Source organism: Lonchura striata, chromosome 6 (assembly GCF_046129695.1).
Source record: "Lonchura striata isolate bLonStr1 chromosome 6, bLonStr1.mat, whole genome shotgun sequence".
Classification (NCBI taxonomy): Eukaryota; Metazoa; Chordata; class Aves; order Passeriformes; family Estrildidae; genus Lonchura; species Lonchura striata.
This window is the reverse complement of record NC_134608.1, coordinates 33,986,604-34,008,999: the sequence shown is the minus strand read 5'-3', so window position 1 is coordinate 34,008,999 and position 22,396 is coordinate 33,986,604. Positions and strand designations below refer to the sequence as shown.

At 45.0% G+C, this 22,396-nt stretch overlaps 2 protein-coding genes across 5 annotated transcripts; one reads left to right on the top strand and one right to left on the bottom strand.

The window, feature by feature from the left end:
- Positions 1–3,111: 3,111 nt before the first annotated feature.
- SLC10A1 (solute carrier family 10 member 1) lies at positions 3,112–10,143 on the top strand. 2 transcript variants are annotated; one of them, XM_021540757.3, is made up of 6 exons: positions 3,112–3,390; positions 4,469–5,015; positions 5,723–5,933; positions 6,854–7,032; positions 7,955–8,151; positions 9,190–10,143. In XM_021540757.3, exons 2-6 carry the CDS (start codon positions 4,612–4,614, stop codon positions 9,354–9,356), a joined length of 1,158 nt encoding a protein of 385 aa, XP_021396432.2. In that variant the 5' UTR covers positions 3,112–3,390; positions 4,469–4,611; the 3' UTR covers positions 9,357–10,143. The 2 variants fall into 2 exon arrangements, with proteins under 2 accessions (XP_021396432.2, XP_021396433.2); XM_021540758.3 differs by having other exon boundaries at positions 4,336–5,015.
- Positions 10,144–11,254: 1,111 nt separating this feature from the next.
- Positions 11,255–15,745, bottom strand: SRSF5 (serine and arginine rich splicing factor 5). 3 transcript variants are annotated; one of them, XM_021540759.3, is made up of 8 exons: positions 15,591–15,745; positions 15,035–15,176; positions 14,787–14,857; positions 14,492–14,587; positions 14,077–14,146; positions 12,709–12,782; positions 12,303–12,413; positions 11,255–12,143 (listed from the first exon to the last, which is right to left on the bottom strand). In XM_021540759.3, exons 2-8 carry the CDS (start codon positions 15,158–15,160, stop codon positions 11,894–11,896), a joined length of 798 nt encoding a protein of 265 aa, XP_021396434.1. In that variant the 5' UTR covers positions 15,161–15,176; positions 15,591–15,745; the 3' UTR covers positions 11,255–11,893. The 3 variants fall into 3 exon arrangements, with proteins under 3 accessions (XP_021396434.1, XP_021396435.1, XP_077640239.1); XM_021540760.3 differs by having other exon boundaries at positions 11,255–12,140; XM_077784113.1 differs by lacking the exons at positions 11,255–12,143; positions 12,303–12,413 and having other exon boundaries at positions 12,767–13,801; positions 15,591–15,743.
- Positions 15,746–22,396: the final 6,651 nt, after the last annotated feature.

Sequence of the window (22,396 nt, the reverse complement as noted above, 5' to 3'; positions counted from 1 at the left end):
CCTGCATGTGAGCAGGTCTGTGGTGGGCAAAGTGCCACAAAATCACACAGAAATGAGCAAATTGTTTAGCCAAGCACATAACAGTACAGTTCTCACTGTTTTCACAAATCTTACCTAAATGTGGGCACCAGAGGTCCAAGACATGTCTTGTATTGTGGGCCAACAGTGTGAAATCTGACATAAATCAAGCACTGCTGCTCCTGCCGGGCACATCTGCTGAAGCAGGACTTTTGGGCAGCCACTGGCCTGAGCCCAGGTTATGTTAAATTCTGTGAAAACACAGGAGAGATGATGATCCCAGCTGCAAACTAAGAAATTGGACTTCAGCCTCTCACCACTGAAAGGGGCACACAAGCCATTTTGTATTTATCAGATGAATTTGTGAAGCTGCATTATGAAAGCATGAAGCACTAACTCCTTAAAAAAAAAAAAAACCCAAAAACAACCACAGCTCATTTTGAGCTCCTACAGGAAGTCTGCAAAGTCGCATACATTTTCTTGTTCTTTTTAAAAATAATTTCTTCAATGTCTCCGGCTTGCTAAGCATTGCTTGATGCCTGCTGCGTTAGACGGTACCTGTGAAGTCAGAGTATCTCACTCCGCAAGGCAACCCGGGCAGCCTTTGGGTGGTGGGTTTGGGCGGTATTTGGGCGGTGTTTGGGCGGTGTGTTTGGGCGGTGTTTGGGCGTATTTGGGTGGTGTTTGGGCGGTGTGTTTGGGCGGTGTTTGGGCGGAGTTTGGGCGGTGTTTGGGCGGTCTTTGAGAGGTGTTTGGGCGGTGTTTGGGCGGTCTTTGGACGATCTTTGGGCGGTGTTTGGGCGGTGTTTGGGCGGTATTTGGGCGGTCTTTGAGCGGAGTTTGGGCGGAGTTTGGGCGGTATTTGGGCGGTGTTTGGGCGGTATTTGGGCGGTCTTTGAGCGGAGTTTGGGCGGAGTTTGGGCGGTATTTGGGCGGTGTTTGGGCGGTGTTTGGGCGGTGTTTGGGCGGTGTTTGGGGCGGTGTTTGGGCGGAGTTTGGGCGATCTTTGGGCGATCTTTGGGCGGAGTTTGGGCGGTGTTTGAGCGGAGTTTGGGCGGTGTTTGGGCGGTGTTTGGGCGGAGTTTGGGCGGTGTTTGGGCGGAGTTTGGGCGGTGTTTGAGCGGAGTTTGGGCGGTGTTTGAGCGGAGTTTGGGCGGAGTTTGGGCGGTGTTTGGGCGGAGTTTGGGCGGTGTTTGGGCGGAGTTTGGGCGGTGTTTGAGCGGAGTTTGGGCGGTGTTTGGGCGGTGTTTGGGCGGAGTTTGGGCGGAGTTTGGGCGGTGTTTGGGCGGAGTTTGGGCGGTGTTTGAGTGGAGTTTGGGCGGTATTTGGGCGGTGTTTGGGAGGTATTTGGGCGGTGTTTGGGCGGTATTTGGGCGGTGTTTGGGAGGTATTTGGGCGGTGTTTGGGCGGTATTTGGGCGGTATTTGGGCGGTGTTTGGGCGGTATTTGGGCGGTGTTTGGGCGGTCTTTGGACGATCTTTGGGCGGTGTTTGGGCGGTGTTTGAGCGGAGTTTGGGCGGTGTTTGGGCGGTGTTTGGGCGGTGTTTGGGCGGTGTTTGGGCGGTGTTTGGGCGGTGTTTGGGCGGAGTTTGGGCGGTGTTTGGGCGGAGTTTGGGCGGTGTTTGGGCGGAGTTTGGGCGGTGCGCTCCGCGGCAGCAGCGCTCGCCGGGCATGCGGCCGCTGCCCTCCAGCGGCGCAGCCGGGCGGTTCCCGGCCGGGCTTCCAGCGCTGCGGCAGCAGCCCCGGCTCCACGGGAGCCGCGGACAGCGCTGTCAGAGCGGCTGCGAGCTCACCTTCCCGGAGCTGAGCCCTTCCAGGGAGAGGCCGAAGTACGGAAAAGGCACGCTTTGCCCAGGGGTTAAACAGCCGGCTTCTGCAAGGCGAAAGCATCCCCTGAGCAAGGCGGTACTTGGGCACCGCTGCCCTCGCAGTGCGGGCACGCTCCTTCCTCCAAGCATCCTCGGCCGTGCCACCGCCCGGGTCCTGCCGCAGGGAGCAGCGGCTTTGCAGCTGAGATACAGCTCTTTGGCCACGCTTAAATGCAAACTCCCAGCTCTGGTGCCCACATCAAATAACTAAATGTCCAAGCATGAAGCAGGGTGAAATAATGATCCCGATTTATTCTGCTTTCTTCAGCCAGTCTCTTCCTTGGGTCCTGTGCCATTGCCTCCATTAACTACTGGGGACATGCTTGTACAATGAACAACTAGCAGGCATTTTTTAATTATTAGAGTCATTGAAACATTCTTCTACAGTCCTGCAAAGGGTGAGAGTGTTAGAACATTGCCATTTTAAAAACCTGAGCTACACTGAGTTTAGGGGAAGATGAGGTGCTGCTGAGGCAGCAGCATTTTATAAGCACTTTATTGCTTGGCTTGACTCTCCATTTCTTATAAAATTCAGCACACAGCTGAAAGGCAAACACGGTGAAAAACAAGCATTTCTTTAGGAAGGCTGGAGATGCACAGGGGAAAAAATCCTGAAGAGAGTGATAAAGAATTACTGTAGGCTTTGCTGCTGCACTTTATCTTCATTTTTATGGATCTTGCCCATGTGCTACTTGGGCAGCCTTTGCTTGTGCCTGGTAGTCTTGCAGATGCCTCCAGAAAATCAAAATGCCCACAGTGCTGCAGGCCTCCTAGCCTCACCCGCTCAGCCAGAGCTCAGCAACGAGCTGAGGCACTGCTGTGCCACCACAGTGACACAGGGGGCTCAAGGCAGGAAGGGCCCTGCAGGGCCCCTTGTCCCCAAGAATGGCAGCGTGCTGCTCACAAAGGTGTAGGAGAAGCCATGGGCATGGATGTGCAGAGCCAATGAGAGCCACAGGCACTGCTCCTTCCCACCCGATGGGGGATGCCTGTGCTGGCCTCCTGAGCTGTTGGTGCTTTTCCAGCCTGGCTGCCAGCCTGGAAAACAAAGTTCCCAACCAAAGCAAGAGCAAGTGGGGAGGAACACAAAGAACAGCTCTGACATTCCTGCCTGCCTCCATCAATGTTTCCAGAGCAATAGGGCTGCGGAGGCTGAGCCTGCTGAGCTCCCAGATGAATAGAAGCAATGGACATGCTACTGCAGCATCATAATAGCCTTCAGCAAAGGAATTAGAGCTCAGCCACAGTGCAGCAAATCTCCTGGTTAAAATCCCTTCCCCAGTCCTGTTAATACAACTACCAAAGAACAGCAACTTCCCTCTCTGTGAGGCTCTTTTAGACCCAGGCTTTATGTCCTGCAAGCAGAGGATGGGATTTTACCAAGGGGGATTTTCTTGAAGCAGGAGGACTGAAGAGTACGACCGCTCCCCAAGGCCAGCCAGGAAAGGACGGAGCAGTGGATGATCAGCCAAAGCTTCCTACAGCTGCATCCACCAGCACTGAGGTAACTGCATCCATTTTGCTCTAGTTTAACATGCTCAGCTCTGTTTCTAGAGTCCCTTCCTTGCCCTAGGGGATGGCTCAGGTCAATCTGAAGGCAATAAATGCCTTAAATGAAGGCAAAACCTGCTGAGGGATCAGGAAGTACGACACCTGAGGGCATGGCAGGTGTAGGGAAGCACATCCCCCATTCCAGCCAGGGACAGGGAGCAGTGGCAGGATGAGCAGCAGTCACTCTTGCACAAGCTGGAGGACTAACCACCCTTCCAGTCCCTCTTCCTGCCCCAGCACCAGCTGCCAGGCCCTGCTTCCCTGCACACCAGAGCACTGAGTGTGTCATGCCGTGCAGCCTTGTACTGAAAACACAGGGCAGGTACCAGTCTGGGCTGGGGAACAGCTGCCTGCTTGGCTTTGCTTGGAGAGTTTGTGTGATGTCTGCAGCCCTGGCTGGATCACAATGCAGAGCACCCCAGGTCCTGAATGCAGCAGTGCTGCCCATGGAGCCCAGCCTTGCTCTGCAGAGGTCAGTTGAGGTACCTACCATGCAGAACCTTCCCTCGGCATCAAGGAGGAAATAATATTTTCAGTGTTTGTAAGGCTTGGAGAATTAATTCCTATACACAACCAAAAATTTATAGACAGTGTCAGACTTAACACATCAGGAAAAGAGAAAGGAAGGCCTCTAAGAATTTACTAGAGAAATTACTCATCCACATAGTAATATCTTCCTAGACCTCACTATCAAAATCTTTATTTATGGCCAGAAGAATAAGTATTTTATAATCTCATTAAAAACAAAAGTATCCTGGATACATCATGTTTTCAAGTACTGGCCTCAGCATTATCTTGTGAATGAGAGGAGCTCTGGTTCATTTTCCTTTGTAGGAAGTGCCCATCTTTACCTGTCTTCTCTATCCACCTTGAGCTGTCTCCCTCTTGCTCTCACCAGCTGTCTCATTATGAGGGTGGATGCTGGAAGAAGTGGAGGACCAGAGCAGAAGATACACAAACAGCACATGATATTTCCAAAATGAATGGGGTTCACAGCTGATTGTTCTAAACGCAGATTTCTGTTTCAACAGGTGCTGAAGGCTAAGAGCGGTGTCCTGAAAAAGACCTAATGTTTTGCTTGCATTAATTTAATGTTATTTGGACTTTTGAATCAATCCTTCCCTCACCTTCCCAGCCACTTACAGAAGAAGATACCTCCTAACCCCTCAGCAGGATGAACAAGACCAAGGGTGCTTTTGATAGCCCAGAACTTTGGAGCCCAGGCTGCAGACAGAGCAGCACCTCCCTGACCAGTCTGGCACCACCCTTTGCATCTGGCCAGCAGGCTATAGACACAGCCCTGAACATAATCCTTATTGTGGTCCTCCTGGTCATCATGGTGTCTCTGGGATGTACAATAGAGATAGCCAAGATCACAACTCACCTCAGGAGACCTAAAGGTGTGGCAATAGCCGTGTTGGTTCAGTACAGCATCATGCCCTTAACAGCATTCATACTGGGCAAGCTCTTCCAGCTGGGCACCTCAGAATCCCTGGCCATCCTCATCTGTGGCTGCTGCCCAGGGGGAAACCTCTCCAACATCTTTAGCCTGGCACTGAGAGGGGACGGGAACCTCAGGTAAGGAAAGCTACGTACCTGTTCATTGTCCAGGCCAGTCTAGTTATATGGCTGGTTCAGAAACTAATTTTATCAACATTAGGAAGCCCCAAGAAGCTAGACAAGGACTGAAATACCAAATCAAAAACATTTTTAAATTGCTCAATAAGTTGATTTGTCCCTGTTTTACAGTGTCACTTTCTACCTTTCTTTGAACCATTGGCACGCTGCTGTTGATGACATGGGTGCAGGAACATGTTTTCCTCTCCACGTAGCAGTACATAGAGCATATATATATATGCTGTGTCTATACATGCAGTTCTGTGTAAACTGCTCATGCTGCCTGAAGAGGTTGCATCAGTGAGAAATGCTGAACTAGCAGAACACCACTCTCCAACAAACCCTAGTGATAAAACAAGATCCAGCAGGAAAATAAAAAGTATTGCCTTTTCTCTCAGTTGTGAATTTCTGAAATGTGAACTGTACCCTTGTCATGGGTATGTATGTACCCTTTCCCAGCATGTATGAACCTTGAGTCATCTTTTCCCTTCTCATTCATATCACATCCTTCTACAGTCTCACAGTGATGTTGGGGAGATCTTGGTGACAAGTTGGGGAAAAGGTAAAGTCTTCTACTAAAATCATATGTCCAGGCAACTAATCAGATTTGCATACTCCATTTTTTAAAAGTGTTGTTCTTCTACTGAGGGGTCCTTTCTTCATCTCAGTGTTGTAATGACTGCATGCTCCATGGTCCTGGCCATTGGATTAATGCCACTGCTTCTCTACCTTTACTCGGGAGGACTATATGAGGATGATTTGCAGGGCAAGGTACCTTACAAAGGAATTATCACCTCCCTGGTGCTGATGCTAATCCCCTGTGCCATCGGCATCATCTTGAATGAGAAGAAACCACAGTACACTGGCCTTATCACCAAGGTAAGAAGTATCCTGTGCTAGTTGCCTTTCAATCAAGAGCCTTGAGGAAGTTTTCAAAAATAGAATCACAGACATATTAACTTTCTCTAAGACATGCCACAAATCAATGAAAAGGTCAAGGCTAGAGATCAAGACATCCATTTCACCACTTTAATGGTTAAAATATTTGCCCAAGGAAAAGTCCTCCGTCTTTTCCAGGCAGACATTTTGTAGCCAACTTCCTATATTGCTCTCCTTTTGCTTCAGTCTTAACTTTGGAAATTTTTTGTTACATCAGCACTAATGAACCTCATAGGCACTGCCCCAAACTACTGATGATACCAAAGCAGAACTCAGATAAAAACCAACCAAACAACAATAACCATCCCAAACCAAATTAAAATCACCCCGGTACTCTCAGAGGTCTAGCAGGCAAAAATTGAATCACAAAATTGCTGCTTAAGTCATTGAGATTCCTATCCAACAGAAGCCAATGTATCACCAAGTGCCCACTTCTGCCTGGAATCATGTCCCTGCCTCCTTTATACATCAGGCATTTAGACAGCAAAACAGAAATCCAGACAACCAGATGCACCATTGTCTAACTCAAGAACTCTGCTAGGCTCTACCTGTGAGTAAAGTGGTTTCCTAGCCACAAAGGGACCTGGACAGAGACAAGTAGCAATGCCTGAGAAACAAGCAGCTTGTGCAGCAAGAGCCCTCATTTTGCATACAGACTAGAAAGATATTTGGTTAATTTAAGGTCTCTTTCGGTACTAGCTGAGGATGGTCTCTTATTGATTACTGATAACATTTTTGTCTGTGAAAGGCACTTATGCCCTCTGTGTACTTCACATGATGGAGAGAGAACTGGGTACAGCTGTTTCTAACAGCTGAGGAAAACTTTACTGGGGATTTCTCTCTTGTCAATCACTTTTTAGGCAGGGATGGTTATGCTTCTACTGTCATCTGCTGCAATAATTGTTCTGTCTGTGGCCAATATGGGAAGCTGTATCATGGTTGTCTTCTCACCATCTCTCCTGGGAACTTCTGCCTTAATGCCCCTTACTGGATTCCTGCTGGGCTACGCTGTCTCTGCAGCCTTCAAGCTTGATGACCGGTATGTTCTTCCACACGTCCCTCCCCTCTCTCTCATCAGGAACAGAGAGGTTTGGCAGCTCTGCTTTGCAGAGGAATGATGAAAATATGAATTTTAGTAATATACTTCTGTAGAACACTGACTCCACCTGAAATAGGATCTAGGAATACAACCAGACACAGTACAAGCTGGTCCCAAGCCAGTGACTCCCACAGCTTGAGTGGGAAGGGAAATTAACTGCTGCTTGGCTTAAATGAGAGGGGAGGAATAGCTAAGCAGGTGTTTTTGGCATAGGCACCTGATCACCATGGAAGGTTCGCTGAACAAATAGATGAAGGGTTTTAGCTTAAGGTCACTATTGACCTGCTAAATAAATATATTATCACCCTCTGCTCTTGGTAATGAAGCTGGGGGGAAAAATTATTAGCACCAGAAAAAAACCCAAACCCAAAAAAACTGAGAAATATCAACAGAGCTCAAACCCCGTGACACGATTATTCCCCAGCTAATTACTACCTCAGATCAGTCAGTGCATTCTCAGCTGCAGCCCCAGGAATTTAGAATGAAAACCTGACATATAAAACCTGCTCCTCATTTTTTCCTCATCCTACATAAACCAGGTAGGAATCCTCCTAGTCCTATTTTATACCTTCATATGTTGGACTCTGACCACATCAGGAGATTACTTCCCTGCAGGAAGCTGCAGTCTAGAGGCGCAGACGAGGCCTCTGATACCATTATGAACAAAGTTGACATTTGTAACACAATCTGTCTCTGCCCATTACAAATGGAGCAGGAGGCAAAAGCTTTTAGGGATTGCAGTATTGTTCCTGACAGAGCAGCTTTTAGCCATAGGTAAGTGCACCAGCAAGGTGAGCACGGCTCTGTTTCAGTTGTTTGAAAGCAATTTAAATATGCAATTATTGAACTTTTTCTCCTTCAGGTGCAGGAGGACAGTGTGCATGGAAACTGGCTGCCAGAATGTACAGCTTTGCTCAGCTATCCTCAAGGTCACCTTCACCCCAGAGATCATTGGCCCCCTGTACTTCTTCCCACTACTCTACTTGCTGTTCCAGCTTGGAGAAGCATTTCTGATCATTTTGGTCTTTCGGATTCATGATAGAAAAATGAAAGCCAATGGCAAGTACAGCTTTGCTCCTTTATTTCTTATACTTTCCACATTAAGTCATATATACTAACAATGTAACTACTGATGCATCGCTGCTTTATAAAGGCAGTTGCTCTTTAACTAGGGATTACATAGCCAGCACATTAAATTCAAGTCAGAATCAAAAATTCAGAGGTAACTGAAGACCTTAGAAATTCCATGGACTTCTTGCATCAGCAGAATGTTTCATACAGCTACATACTACCAAAACTATCAGTGCTCAGGTTTTTTCAGTCTGGTGCTCTAAGCTACAGTGGAGACCCTGTGGAAGTAATGACTTGCCCTGAGCACATGGAAAGAACAGAGGTGTTTGTGTGTGGCTAAAACTACACAAAACCATTACATATTCTTTAATGCAACAGATCCCAGCTTTGCTTTAAGCTGCTAAGTGATTCCCCGAGGACAGAACTGCCAATTATGATGGCCAATGGAACAAAACATTTAAGTCTTTTACTAGAAAAGTATATTAAGAGATTGAAACTTCATTTTAAAATATATACAATATAGGTACAGATGTGAAATAGACTCTCCTCCAACTCCAGCAGCTCCCTAATTCCAAGCTCAGCTGACTGCACAGATAGCTGAATGAGATCCTCACCCACGACTCCAATGATGCCAGTCCAGCTTTTCTCCACTGCCTAGAGACAGATGCAGCAGAGTAGCTACTACAGAGCTGCTTCAGGATCACTTCACCCATCTTATAGCTATGCTGGAGGATAACTTAATGAGGGGGGAAAACACACTCATTTGGATCCTTGGGTGTGTGTTCAAAGCAAAACAGTTGATACTGGAAATAGACAAGCAAGGGCTGGCAAGACTATAACAAAAAGCATGTATTCCAGCCCCCAGGTCATAAATGGCTGGAAACAAAATGGCTTCAGTCTTTAGGCAGGAATCCCAAGTTTCTTCCTCTTGTTTTAAATAACCCAGTAATTCCAGTTGTGGCTGGCACAATCTTCCCCTAACCTGGTTTCAGAATTGCGTATTCTCACATTTTTCTCTTTCTTCAGATGCGGCAAAAATTATCTCTGCAAGTGTGGACACATTTAGCGCTGAAGAAATTAAATCAGTGTCAAGACATTGCAGAAACAGTGGAAAACCAGGAAAACAATATACGGATTCTGAAGCAGTTGCTCTCACAACCCTCCAAGCTCTACCTTCTGCAGCCAGCTCATAGGTCTCCAGCTGTTCTACCAAACTTACCTATACACTCACTTCAGCAGCCACAGAGCCATCTGTGCCCACACTTACTCCCCCAAAGACCTCACTCCAGACTAAGCCTTGCTCTGTCAGCCCAGAAAGGAGGAGACCTTCAGTGACTTCAAAGTCATTGTGACAACCCTTTGGGACAGCTGAAAAACATGCCAAGTGACTGTCCCAGTTTTACCTGTAAGAAAACCATCGCCTACATCAGTTCCCTTTCTTAATTTCACTTACCTGTAACTGTCCTGCTGGAACATAATGGAAGCAGATCCTGACAATATCACTGCAGATTAATGTAATTTTTCTAACAGACCCAGAATGAGCTGTGAAAGTTTCTCCACTGGCAGAAGCCCATGAGATTGAATTCACAGGCAAGGAGCCCATGGGCTGTTGGTTTCTCCCATGCTCCAGGAGGTACTGTGTGGTACCATTGATCACCCAGAGCAGAGGGCACAGAAACCAGGATCATGGCTACACAAACTGCATTTGTATGCTGAGTTTGGGCCCAGCAGCTGTACCTCCAATATCAGATGAATCTTAAATGTGCCTTCTTTTGCAGTCGTCAGTGAACTCAACACCACACCTGTTCTAGACACCACCTAGGTACGGTCACACTACACAGCACCAGGGAAGATTGGCATCTCCATCTCTAATGTCCAGACTACACCTTGTAACCCAAAGTAGTTCATCTTAATTAGGAATAAACTGGTTTGTACCAAGAACCTACACTAAATAAACAGTGTAATTTTTTACACCAAAAATGAACATAAGCTTCCATACTGCAAAGCCTGGGAGTTTAACAGGAAGCTCATCATGAGAACAGCCAGCTCCCCAGGGAAAATGCAGACACTTGCTTATGCTGCTTGTGCGGCAAGTAAGTGGTATAGTCTAGAAACAGAATTTAGAACAACTATTTATAGAGCAGATAATACTTCACATTTAGCCTGAAAGAAATCTGTGACCCTTTTCATCAAGTGTCTTCAGCCACCTGGGTTCCAGCTGAAGCCAAGTCCCACTGAGACACAGATGCCCACCAGCTCTCAACACCTGCTCTCAGGAGTGCCTGGCAGCCCAATACACACCTCAACAGACAGACCCATGCAGTACAAGAGCTCCTCCTCCTTCCTTTGCTTGGCACCCAAGAACTCTGCAGCAGCAGGGAAAAAGGGCAGCAGGGCTGCAGAGGCCAAACACCCAACCTCCCACAAGGCCAGACCTTGCTCCTAGAGAAACTACCTTGCACTTCCTACGATCTATCCAAATCAGAGCCTAGGCTACAAAGATCTTTTTAAAGGTTTATACAGATTACTATAACAGCTTTGTAAAGCACTTTATAAGAAAAAACACTATTTTAAAAATTAAATTTTTAAGTTCTCTAGTGGGTGAGGGCTTGAGAAACACAGGGATTGCTGAGGACTGCTGCCACTGGAAGGTACAAACACTGAAACACAGAACCTGATGGTACTACTGCTGGATTACTCCCACCCATCAATTTAAAAGTCCCTCTTTCCCCAGTATGAGGACTAATGCCTACAAAAATGGTTTATCTACACTTCAGCGTTCTCATACCAACATGCAGAAATACATTATGAAGTATCCTGACTACATCTGCCTTTAACAGTCCACACTTATTATCCCAAGTCATTAAAAGATAAATGACTCTCCACTCCACTTTTTGCTATGAAATATGACAGCCTGATTATCCACGCTCTTACTTCAGAACACAGACACATACAAGGACATCACACAATGCATTTAAAAGGATGCTAATTCTTACCCCTGCCCAAAACAGTTATCACTTTGGCACAGATCCATCTTTAAGAAACATTTTAACCACTTTATTAACACCAAGAAACAAATCAGAAGCATAAATGTTTCTTTATACTTTATTTGAACTATTTTATTCTTAGGTATCAAGAAATAAGAGTGCTTTATAGAATATTATTACCACAGGGCAGTGAGATGGGCATTTTCTTAGTGTAGTGCAAGTCATATTAAATGAAAATATTAAAATAAAGTTTTATTACCAGTACCGACCAGCACTTAACCTGCTGACCTATAGCTGAAACACTGTCTCAAAAGCACAAAAAAATACCCTCTGAAATAAAGCTTTATGTACAGCACATATAGAGCTCTCTTAGATGTCTACAGCTATTAGTCTGAGACATTAATGTTTTTAGTCACTATTCACAGTTGAATATGCTGAGAATTAAGTGTTCAGATGACTTTAGAGTACAAAAAAAATTGTTTGCTTTAGTTATAAAGAGCTCTGCCAATATACACAAACTATACACTTCAGACATTCACAAAAAATGTGATCAAGAAAAGGGTTATCAAAAAAACATTTAATACAATTAGTCAATAACCCTTCCCACCATGGTCCACATCTACAAAGTCCCCCTTCCCTCCCCTCTCCCTATCCAAACCCCTTCCCACAGAAAGTCACATACTTACCACAAGTTTTAGCAAGTATGGTTTATAAAAGGGCCCCCAGGCCAAGTTATTTATAGTTCAATTGCCACTGTCAACAGATCTGGACCTTGATCTAGACCTCTGTCGGTCTACGGATGATGGAGATTTGGATCTGCTGGAAGAACCACGTTTCTGGCTCTTGCTTGGCAGTGGAGATCTGCTAACTGATCGCGACTTGCTGCGGCTCCTGCTCCGTGACCTGCTGTAGGACTTGCGGCTGCGGGAGCGAGAGCGGCTGCGAGACCCGGATGAGCTCCTGCTGCGTGACCGGGATCTGCTGCGGGACCTACTGAGGAGCCAACAGGGAGCGCCGGTCAGTGCCAGCTGCGGAACCCACGGCCCCGGCCCCAACAGGCACTCCACAGCTCTCCAGCTCGGCTGCCCGGTCACCGACTCCAGGGTTTCTCAGTCAATGTTTAAGCATTATTAAAAGAGTAGAAATCCATACCTGTGCCTTTTGCTGCCTTCAATTAGTTTGATTTTCCTTCCGTTAATTTCTTTACCAGAAAGCTTTTCAATAGCATTCTTTAAATCACTGTAAGAGGCAAATTCAACCACCCTATGGAAAAAAAAAAAAACCCAAATATAAAGCTATTACAAGTTTTAATTACCAATTACAAGGAAAAAACCAAACAAACAAAACCCCAAAGCATACACTGCTCTGTGTAATTATCCCTTGTCATCACTGAAGCATGAAAATTTCCCCTCCCCAAACATTTCCCACATGCATTTTCAAAGCATACCTAAATTAAGCTACAAACAGCTGCTGACACTAAAAGTAGCCAGCTTCCCTCCCCAAGTATTACATATACAGGTTACTCTACAGCTTTCAAGAGATCACTTGACAGGCTTACCCTTCATTTAACTTAGGTCTGTGTGCATCTGCAAAGGTTACCTCCCCGGCTTGCCTCATGAAGTCTTTGAGATCCTAACACAAGACCACTTTTGTTACCCAAAGAAGTGAAATTAACATTTGCTTATACAAAAGTAGTTTAAAGCAAACAAAAGAAATTTATGACTACTGAAAGAGAAGTTGTTAGATAAATCACAAACATGGCAACTGCCACACTTGTAATCAAAACTGCATTATCTGTATCATGATCTGTATCAGGGCACGAAATAAATGAGAAAAGCATATTGCTTTAAGCAAAATGCTAATAAAGGGTCTTAACATTAAGGTAAATATTAGTCTAAAATGATTTTATAGATTAAATAACAAAGAGAAAGAAAGAGAGAGAAAAAAGAAATAAAAAGCACATTTTTATATCTACTTAATTGACTTTGAAATACTACCCATATATTTTTGGACTATTTCAGTCTCCATTTACATTACAAGTCTTACATGAATACAAAATTACATTTACATAACACCAATTATTTTGTGCCCCATATGTCATTAAAAATATAGTTTACTTTACCTTTATAAACATTTCCCTAGGCTAGCCAAGCAGCAAACTGCATTAAGCGACCGGAGATACCGTCATGACATATGCCCGACTGGCTCTTCGCCACCCACTTGCCGAACACTACCCAGTCGATGGAAGCCATTAATCGCACTGCCCTCCCTATCAGGAGACTATGGATGGATCCATTCTCTATGCTTGATGTCACCAAGGACCACTTTACTGCGATCAGGATTCCAACGACCACCTAATTTCCAATCTTTCAACTCTTTTCGACCAGGACCTCGTTATTCGGAAGCGTTACAGGAAGAACAGCTCTCAACTTAGGAATCAGATCTCGTTAACGCTCTGGGACCGCTGCAATGTGGCACTTTAAGGAGTGCATCGATTACGTCTAGACCGGCAAACACAGATCTAGAGGTGGCCAAGTGACATTGTAGGAGCTGACTGGAAAGTCAACCAGGCCCGACCAAGAGTGACCAAGACAGAACGATTAGGATAACCCACAGGCACTCCTCGTCATAAGGCCAACGACACAGATAGGCTGGCAAATAAAGGGTTTAATATGTGGTTAAAATGGATTTTAAAAACAAGAAAAAAAAAATATATATCCTCAAACATACAAATTTATTATTACTATGAATTAACATTAACTAGCTTTCATTCAAAATATTTAAGTTACATTACTAAAATCATATTAATTATATAAAACATTTTAATAAATTATGTTTTAATTTAATTAATTATTTTACAAAATAATTACATTACATAACATACCCATTAAATGAAGTAAAAATAGTTAATCATGTTTCAACAAACCTGCCAGCTGACACGGGAAGACAAATTTTCCACTATGAGGCGATTTTCTGTTCTTAGAGGTGGGGCGTTTCTGTTTTGAAACAAACAATTCAGACTTCTATCAGTAAATACAATATAACCATGCTAATATTAACAAGGGCTGTACCAAGAGCTAAAATCAGCATATCATCTTCAGTATTATGACCTGAACTACGTAATGCCCAGAATAATCTAGGGCAAGCATTAGTACTTAGGGCAGGGAACATAAGGATGACAGGCATATCTGAGAAGTTCTGTAATCTTCACTATCCTTCTGCCACATCACACTACTTAAAAGGCAAACAACACCTTTGAATAGCTCATTGCAGGTCACATTCTCTGGGATGAGCCTGAAGCATTCTTTTTTTAAACTGTACCGGTTCAAAGCTGCACGTACCTCCTGTCACTGCGCAGGCGGCGGCTACTGAACCGGTCAGAGTACCTCCCTCTGCCTCTGCCCCTCGAGCGTGCTCTGGCATGCTCAATGGTCACCCTGTGTAAGGAAACACATAACGTAACACTTGTTTTTACATGTTTCTTCTTTTGTATACACTTGTAATTCTCAGGACAAACATAAGATGAACCAAATAAAAACAAAGTAGTTTGACCAATACTGACTACACAATTCAAATTGAAGTTGACTTTTATTTTAGATCCCCAAGCTTGTATAGTCATGAAATAGGATACCTCACCTCTCACTGCAAAGTTCTTTTCCATCCAATTCATAAACAGCATCATCTGCATCCCTCGGATCTTCAAACTCCTGCAAAACCAAGACAAGATGACCAAGCAATTACATTCCAGTGAACGAGCAGATACCTATTTGTCACCTGGTGTGCCTTGATGGGCGCGTTAATTAATTTTCTTTCGGAGTAGCTTCACAAACCTCAAATGCGAGTGTGCACTAAGTGGGTGGGCGAGGGAGAGGGGGTGCACTCACCACGAAGCCGAAGCCCCTCTTCAGGTCGATGTCGCGGATGCGGCCGTACCCCTTGAAGAACCTCTCGACATCCTTCTCCCTGGCGGCCGGGTTCAGCCTCCCGATGAAGACGCGGCAGCCGCTCATGGCTGTGTGCGCGGCCCTGCCGGGACAGGCGCGTCGGGCCCGCGGGTGACTCAGCAGCGCCCGCACCGCTGCCGCACTGCGCCACGCGGCCCCGCCCCGGCCCAATGGGAAGGCGGCGGGCGGACACGCCTCAGCCCTGCCCCAATAGGAGCCGGCGCACGGCCCGCCCGGCGCCGCCCTCACGGCCAGCTCCGCCCCCCCGGCCGAAGAAGAAAAGCAAACGCCATCGCTCTGCCACAAAATGGCGGCCGCGCCGCACCCGCCCGCCGCGCCGGCCCCGCCGCGGCCGCACCGAGCGGAACGCAGCGGCGACAACGCCGGCCAGGAGCCCGCGGGCCGGCCGGGCACACAGCAGAAGCGCCCCGCATCGCACACGCTCCGCTTCGCCGGCGCTCCGCTCCGCGGGGAAGCCCCTGCAGCTTTTACGAACCTGGGCTGTGTGCCTCGATGCAGGCCGAGCCGGACGGCTGCTCTGTGCGGCACGGCAGATGAGCGGTGGGTCGGTGGGGCAGACGCGTCCTCCGCGGGCGGCGGGCGGCTCCGACTGCTGCGCAACAGCGGCGCTGCGCCGCGAAATGGAGGCGGCCCCGCGCGGCAGCGCCGCCCCGCGCGCCGATTGGCGGAGGCGCGGCCGCGCCCGCCAATGGGAGCGCGGGGCGGGCCCGGGGCCGCGCCCGCCGCGGAGCCGGGCTGCGGGGCGCGGGTAAACAGCTGGGGAGGGCTGCGCTAGGGCCGAACGGCCTTCGGAGCTCTTGCACTCACCCCGTACACAACAGGCTAAAGTCCCTGCTGCTCTTGTGTGCGGGCAAGGGCTCGGTCAGGCCTTTCTGGCTACTGATGAACAAAGAATGAGAGGAGGAAAATACGTGCTTAAATCCTCGTTTGGAATCAAATGTGTAACAAGGGAGAGAGCTGAGCTTTGTCTCCATTTTACATAACTGCAGAATTTATCACAGCTTGGCTTCTAGGTGGTTGCGGTAAAGGCAAGAGATTATCCCAAGGGGTATTTGAAATGAAGAAAACATCTGGAAGTTGAAGATACACCCACTAGTTTTCCAGTACAGACAGAGGCTGCAGCTCTGTGACCCTCTTAACCGGATTTGTGCACTGCTAGATCAGTTGACTTTACACAAAAGCCAGCAGGTACAGCTGCACCAGTCTGCCTCTTTTGATGCATTTTGATAATTACAGTAAGATCCTTTTAATAGCATTTTCCTGACTTGTCACCTGAAGTCCCATGCTGCCCTGAGTCCCAGCCCCTACCCCTTCCCTTTGTGGACCATCTTTGTTACACCCAGGGTCTGTTATTTATGACCTCTATGGGATGAATTTCTCTTTTTCATGCTTAGTCACCGACATCTATTTCCCTGGAACAATACAGCACGTGATGGTGCTGACATCATAGCTTTTTATGACTGCCCCATACTCCTCAAACTGCAACAGCATGCAGAGTACCAAAAATGGGAAAGTTATTTCTGCTGCATGCAGTGATGAGAAAGGCTACCATGTAGCTAAAGGTTTGGCAAGGGCACTGTCAGCATCACTTGCTTTTCCCTTAGGTTCCAAAGATGCTCATTTCCGTCCTGCGCAGAGGCAGTGTCTGCGAGAAAAGCCAGGATGATGCACAGATGGGAAAATCTGCAGTACAGGGAGGACTTTGAGCAAGGAAAGACAATGCTGGTGATTATCCCTGTGGATCATAACCTTTGCCTGCTGAGGAAGATACATTCAGACATGCCAGCTAACATTTAAGAGTGCTAATTTCATTATGAGTTACAGCACTTTAAACGGTGCCATGGGAACAGGCAGTTTTGTTCCTGTCAACACCAGGACTCTCCTGTCTGCAGAGTGAGGCTGGTACACAAAACTAAACCAGCAAAGGGTAGCACTGGAAAAGGCAGCAAGCACACTTCTGAAGCTTTAACTTCATGAAAACCAGCTTGTAGTGGGATAAAAACAAGGGTTAGCACTGAATAGAGAAGAGAGGAAGGGGCAGGAGTGCCCCTTTAAGGAAGAGCTCCTCATTTTAGCAGTGCAAAACTGCAGTTTAAAAAGCCTTGTCCTTGTAACTGCCAAGCAGTAATCTCCCTGTATCAGAACACTGGATTAAAAGCATCAAAAGTCAGGAGGAGATTCAGGAGACAACAATCACTCTTTATAACATTCCTGTGTTACCTAAGTCTGTTACCATCAAAAACGTCACATACTCTTCTACTCTCATGGATTTCTCACGTGAGGGTCATGAGCAAGCACACGTGTTTCCTACCCAGTTTCTCCCAGTTTTATGCAAACAGGCAGTACTATTTCTCCCTTTAGCTTGAGGTTGTCTGAAGACCTCCTAGGACTTGTTAATATTGTTGCTGCTGGCTAGCCCAGTAGTGTCCACATTCCTACATTCCTGCAGTTCTGGTTGTTGAGAGCCACAACAAGCAGGCTAAAATCCTTGTAGTGTATTAATAAGGTAATTAAGTCAATACAGTTTCTATGTGGAAGTGAGCAGGTCATGAGGCAGCAGAAGATTAAACGAAAGTTAAAACAAAGCCTCAGCCAGATACCATTAATGTCTGCTTGTGGAAAACAGGGAATAACTCTTTGCTGTCTCTTCCAAATTAAAAAGGGAAAAAGTAATCAAATAAAACTAATAAAGTCCAAGTCAAAATGTGCAAAAAGAGGTGGCTCTTCAGGAACTGATAGTAGACCTCTGGCATAACCTGCTGCAGGATGATGCTCTGAATACAAGAAGTTTATATGGCCTTACCCTAGAGACAATTTTAAACCAGGGAGGAGGAGGAAACAGGGAAAAATAGGAGCAAGAGAGGAAAAAAGAGTTTGGGTCAGAGACTGCCTAGTGCTGCTGAAGACCCTCTACAAAACCTGTTGTCCCACAGATCCACAGTGAAGCTGCTGTATAAGCCATGCAGCCAGAGACTCAGCACCTTGCCCAGTTCCACAAGACTTCTTGGTTATCTGTGTTAATCTCCTCTACCATTCTTTGTTTTCTCCTTTCCTGTACTCTTAATTTTACTATGCATTCTCTGTTCTGTTTTTCTTCAAAACTTCATGACTAACTAAACTAACATATTTCTGTTACTGCTACATAGGTGTAGCTCTCTTAAAAGTAGCAGCAATGAGGGTTCAAGAACAGCTTTACAAAAGGCTCAAGGAGGTGGTGAACACTGAATAGAGAATTTAATAATTGAGCACCAATTGCTTTTCTTCAAAATATTTGGAGAAAGAAAATGGAAATTGACCAAAAAATAATAAAATAACACATTCAGAAATTCATTTTTCACAGTTTTTTCTTCTATTTTTTCCACTTTTTGGGAAAGCTAAGCTTTTCAAATTGCTCAGATCTAAAAATATATATTTCTTATATCTTAATGTCAGGCTGAGAGCCCTTGCCCACAACCCAGAAGTATGTTTAGCAAGTAGAATCCTTTTTTTTGGCAGACTGTAATTCAGGGTGAAACATGCAGCCCTGGGGCTGTATCACTGAGCAGTCAGTAGAGTTAGAGAGCCTGACTGAGGGCTCCTCTTCCACAGTCCAGACAGACCCTCCCAGCCTAACCTGCCTTGTTTCAGCTGGCTGCTGCCAGAACAGCCTGGATAACAGTTCCTCACACTCATCTTTTCTAGCCAAATATAATAATTAACATCCCATTAATTATAGCTCAGCAGCAGTATTAAGCTAGTCCTTAAGGAGGTAATTTAAGTACAGGGTGATCTGTAGCTCAACAGTGACGTTGTAGACTTTACCTTTTAGTTCCATGGCTGTGGCTCAGGAAGGAGCAGAGGCAGGAACTGATCATCCCCTCTTCTGGACATGGGGCAGGCACTGCCTATGTGTCTGCAGTTTGCCACTGTGTGAAGCAGTCAAGGCAGACTGACAACAGAACGGTGCACCATCACATCGGATCATATCCCAGTAGAAATTTAATAATGACAAAGGCCTTATGCACCATCACATTTTTTACATTATCTATAAATGCAACAAGGTTTAGGTTAGCTTTTATGCAAATTTATGCCAGCTGCAGATGGGCAGCTGGAACCTGATCCAGCATGAAGATTACAGGTACAAAGTTGAAAGGATGTTTTTCTCCTTGGGTTAATATGTGAATTATTGGAACAAGTTTACATCAGCTCAGTGTGTTTACTTTCAGATGCTGAATGCAAACACATGAGGAAATCTCAGAACACTGTGAGAGCAAGCTGAAGACTGCTGCAAAAACACCTTATGGGGTCAAAGCTATTTATAAACCTTCAGAAAGTAACAGGAGATCATCTGCAGGATCATGTGTCCTTCCTTGTCTGTCCCTTTTCTGAGAGCCATGTAAGCCCTTTTCTGATTTAACTTCATGTTAGAACTACCCCCAAATGCAACAACTGCCATGGTTTGCCATTACATTTCCAAGCTGTGGAGTTGCTTAAATCAAACTATGTCTTTGTTTTAACAAAACACTTTCTTTATGTACAAAGACCGAGGGACTAACACTGACAACAGTTTTTGTTTTCAGCAGAGGGCAGATTGCAAACACTGAGCATGTCATCTTCACCTTTTGCTTAATTGAGATATAGTATTTACTTTAAACAGAGTATGAAGAACATAAGTCATAATAGGCGAAAAATAAGGTGAAGTAAATTCAGCTTTTCTCAAGAAAACAGCACTTTTAATCCTTAAACTCTGTGAAGTAACTAATGAACCATTCCTGAGAAATCTCTAGTACCATACCAAATGCCTAATTTCCCAGTGGTGCAGTGATTTTTTGATTGGCAGACTTCAAAGATCAGAAAGGCAATGGGAAAAAAATATTAAATAATCAATTTTTACACACTTTCATCCAGTAAACTGGTCAGCTGCTTCTGCTAACAGGGCAGGCAGTCAAGATCAAGATATTTCAAATTAATACAATACTCCTTACTACAATAACTAAGTTATCAGGCAAGGGGGGAAAACAGAGATATATTAAACCTGACAATAATAAATCTTATAGTAAATTTTTTAAGCAACTAGGAAAATGCCAAAGTAAAATTCATTGTAAGCTAGAAGTACAACTTTATCAGAGTTTGCACTCAAAATAGTTCCTTGACAAGCCTAGAGACAATTCCTTTGGGGAATCAGGGGTCTCTTCTTAGCACAGAATCATTAAACACCTGCATTAATAATTTGTTAAAGAGAACATGCAGTGTTAAAACATGCAGCTGAATCAGGCTGGGAAGAGTTTCAAATATTCTGAAGATAAGAAAAGAGGGTGTGATATTTAGAGGCCAAGTTATGAAGTGAATGACAGAATGACAGTAAGACAAGTTTAACTTCAGTTTCCTCACCACAGAAGGCCACACCATTCATAAAGAGGACTATATATTGTTTTCTGCTATATTTGATGAATAGAAGTAAAATCTTTGTGGAAGGCTGGAGTGTTATCAATGCTATAAGTTCCTTCTGTTCATCTCACCCTATTTTCACATGAAGTTCAAGGCTGGGGAGGATAGTACGAACCCGATCAATGGTGTGATTATTTCTTATTCTTAGGACACAGTTAAATTGAGAAAAAAACAACATTAAAACATTCTACCACATACTTGCCCAGTCCAGGATAAATGTCAATAGCCTGTAATTACAAGAGACTGTTTAAAATAGAGGTCACATTGCATATATTAAAACAAAAACAAGAAAGAAAAAAGCTTACACAAAAATATATAGTCTACCTTTCAGAAAAAGGAATGATATCTTGAAATCAGAGAACCAAATGTAACAAATGCTCTGGAAAGAAGATATGATCAAATCAAGTGCAATTGAAAAAATCAAGAAAATTTGCAAATGGCATGACTACAACCAAATGTACCGAGATGAAAAGAGGTGCAGTGAAAAGGACCAAAAGTTGCTCAAATTATTGCCATTGAAATCCCAAAAGCAGGCTAGAAAGGTAAATAAAGAGACAGGAGAAGAAAGGGAAGAAATGAAATGCTAAAAAAAAACCCAAAAAACCAAAAAGAGTAAAATCTGAAATTAACAAAAACAATAAAAGAGAATGGGATGACCTGACGTGCAAGGAAAGGGACCAAAGCTTGCCCAACTGATCCTCATTGAAATCACAAGATTTCATTTCCTTTCCTGAAAGGAAAAAAAAAAAAAAATATATATATATATATACATACACATATATATGACATAATGCTCCCTTTAGCATTCTGATGGACGCTGCTGGAAAGCAAACTGTGTTTTCAGTACCTGTTTAACCATCCAAGAATTATGCATAACTTGCATTGTATTTATATGTCACTTTACTTACTTTGAAAAGGTGTGTGTATATTTAAGTAATATTACTCTTTGAATGTTCTCATACCAATACTGAGGTGTTTATTTTCATATTGCCTAAAGATACATGCATACATGATCTGTCTATAGATGTCATTTGATGCTACAATCAATTCAGTGACAGGCCTGTTTCTGGAGGTTTCTGCTCCCAGCTTCTCATTCTTGCTGTTGTCTCTGCTTCTCTTTTACCAACTCCTTTGACAGGGCTCTGCTGTCAGAGGAGCACCAATGAGATCCACATCTCACCATATCCACACTACAGAATTTATCTCTGAAGTGCTTATTCCCTACTGGGGACTGTGCCACCAGGTAACATCAGGCCCTTGAGCTTTAAACTATCCCATGATCTATGTGACAAATACAACACAGAACTAGAATAATTACTGTGACCTTTCCAGCCTCTGATTGTGTGACCCTTGCTTTGTTTTTTCCATGCCTTAGACCCAGCTGCAAGACGGATGATAAAATTGATAAATATCATGATGGTTAAATATGTTGCTGCTCCCACAGGTGCCTCCCACCCCTCCTCATCTGTTGCTGGGAGGGTGTCTCCTGAAGCTCAGTGGCCTTTTCTTCAGCCTAGGCTAAATTCATGTTACAAGGCTGGCCTGATCATCCTTTGCTGCTCTGGGCTGTGCTGCTGAGAGGACGAAAATGAACTCCCTGTCTGGTGAAAAATGCTCTCCATGACCCTAGCTCCACTGTCTGACTGAGATGGAAATATGGACATAAAGCACTGGCTCTGGCAGGCAGCTTCATGGAAGAGGAGATGTGTGACTCAGGCAAAATACTGATGGGCTCTGCACACAAAGTATAACACACGGTGACCAAACTGTATACACAGGGAAACTTGAACTGTTCCTGACAGCTGCACTGGGGCTTCAATCCTATTTTGGGTTGGGTTGTTTTTTTGTTTTGTT

What these genes read in the sequence shown, in the direction of transcription:
- SRSF5 (XM_021540759.3), bottom strand. Translation starts at nt 15,160, where the DNA reads ATGAGCGGCTGCCGCGTCTTCATCGGGAGGCTGAACCCGGCCGCCAGG. An exon ending in AGACCTAAGTTAAATGAAGG is followed by an intron (nt 12,414 to 12,708) that starts GTAAGCCTGTCA and finishes TTTTTTCCATAG; the next exon opens with GGTGGTTGAATTTGCCTCTT. An exon ending in GAAGGCAGCAAAAGGCACAG is followed by an intron (nt 12,144 to 12,302) that starts GTATGGATTTCT and finishes TTGGCTCCTCAG; the next exon opens with TAGGTCCCGCAGCAGATCCC.
- SLC10A1 (XM_021540757.3), top strand. Translation starts at nt 4,612, where the DNA reads ATGAACAAGACCAAGGGTGCTTTTGATAGCCCAGAACTTTGGAGCCCA. An exon ending in ACACTGGCCTTATCACCAAG is followed by an intron (nt 5,934 to 6,853) that starts GTAAGAAGTATC and finishes ATCACTTTTTAG; the next exon opens with GCAGGGATGGTTATGCTTCT. An exon ending in TAGAAAAATGAAAGCCAATG is followed by an intron (nt 8,152 to 9,189) that starts GCAAGTACAGCT and finishes CTCTTTCTTCAG; the next exon opens with ATGCGGCAAAAATTATCTCT.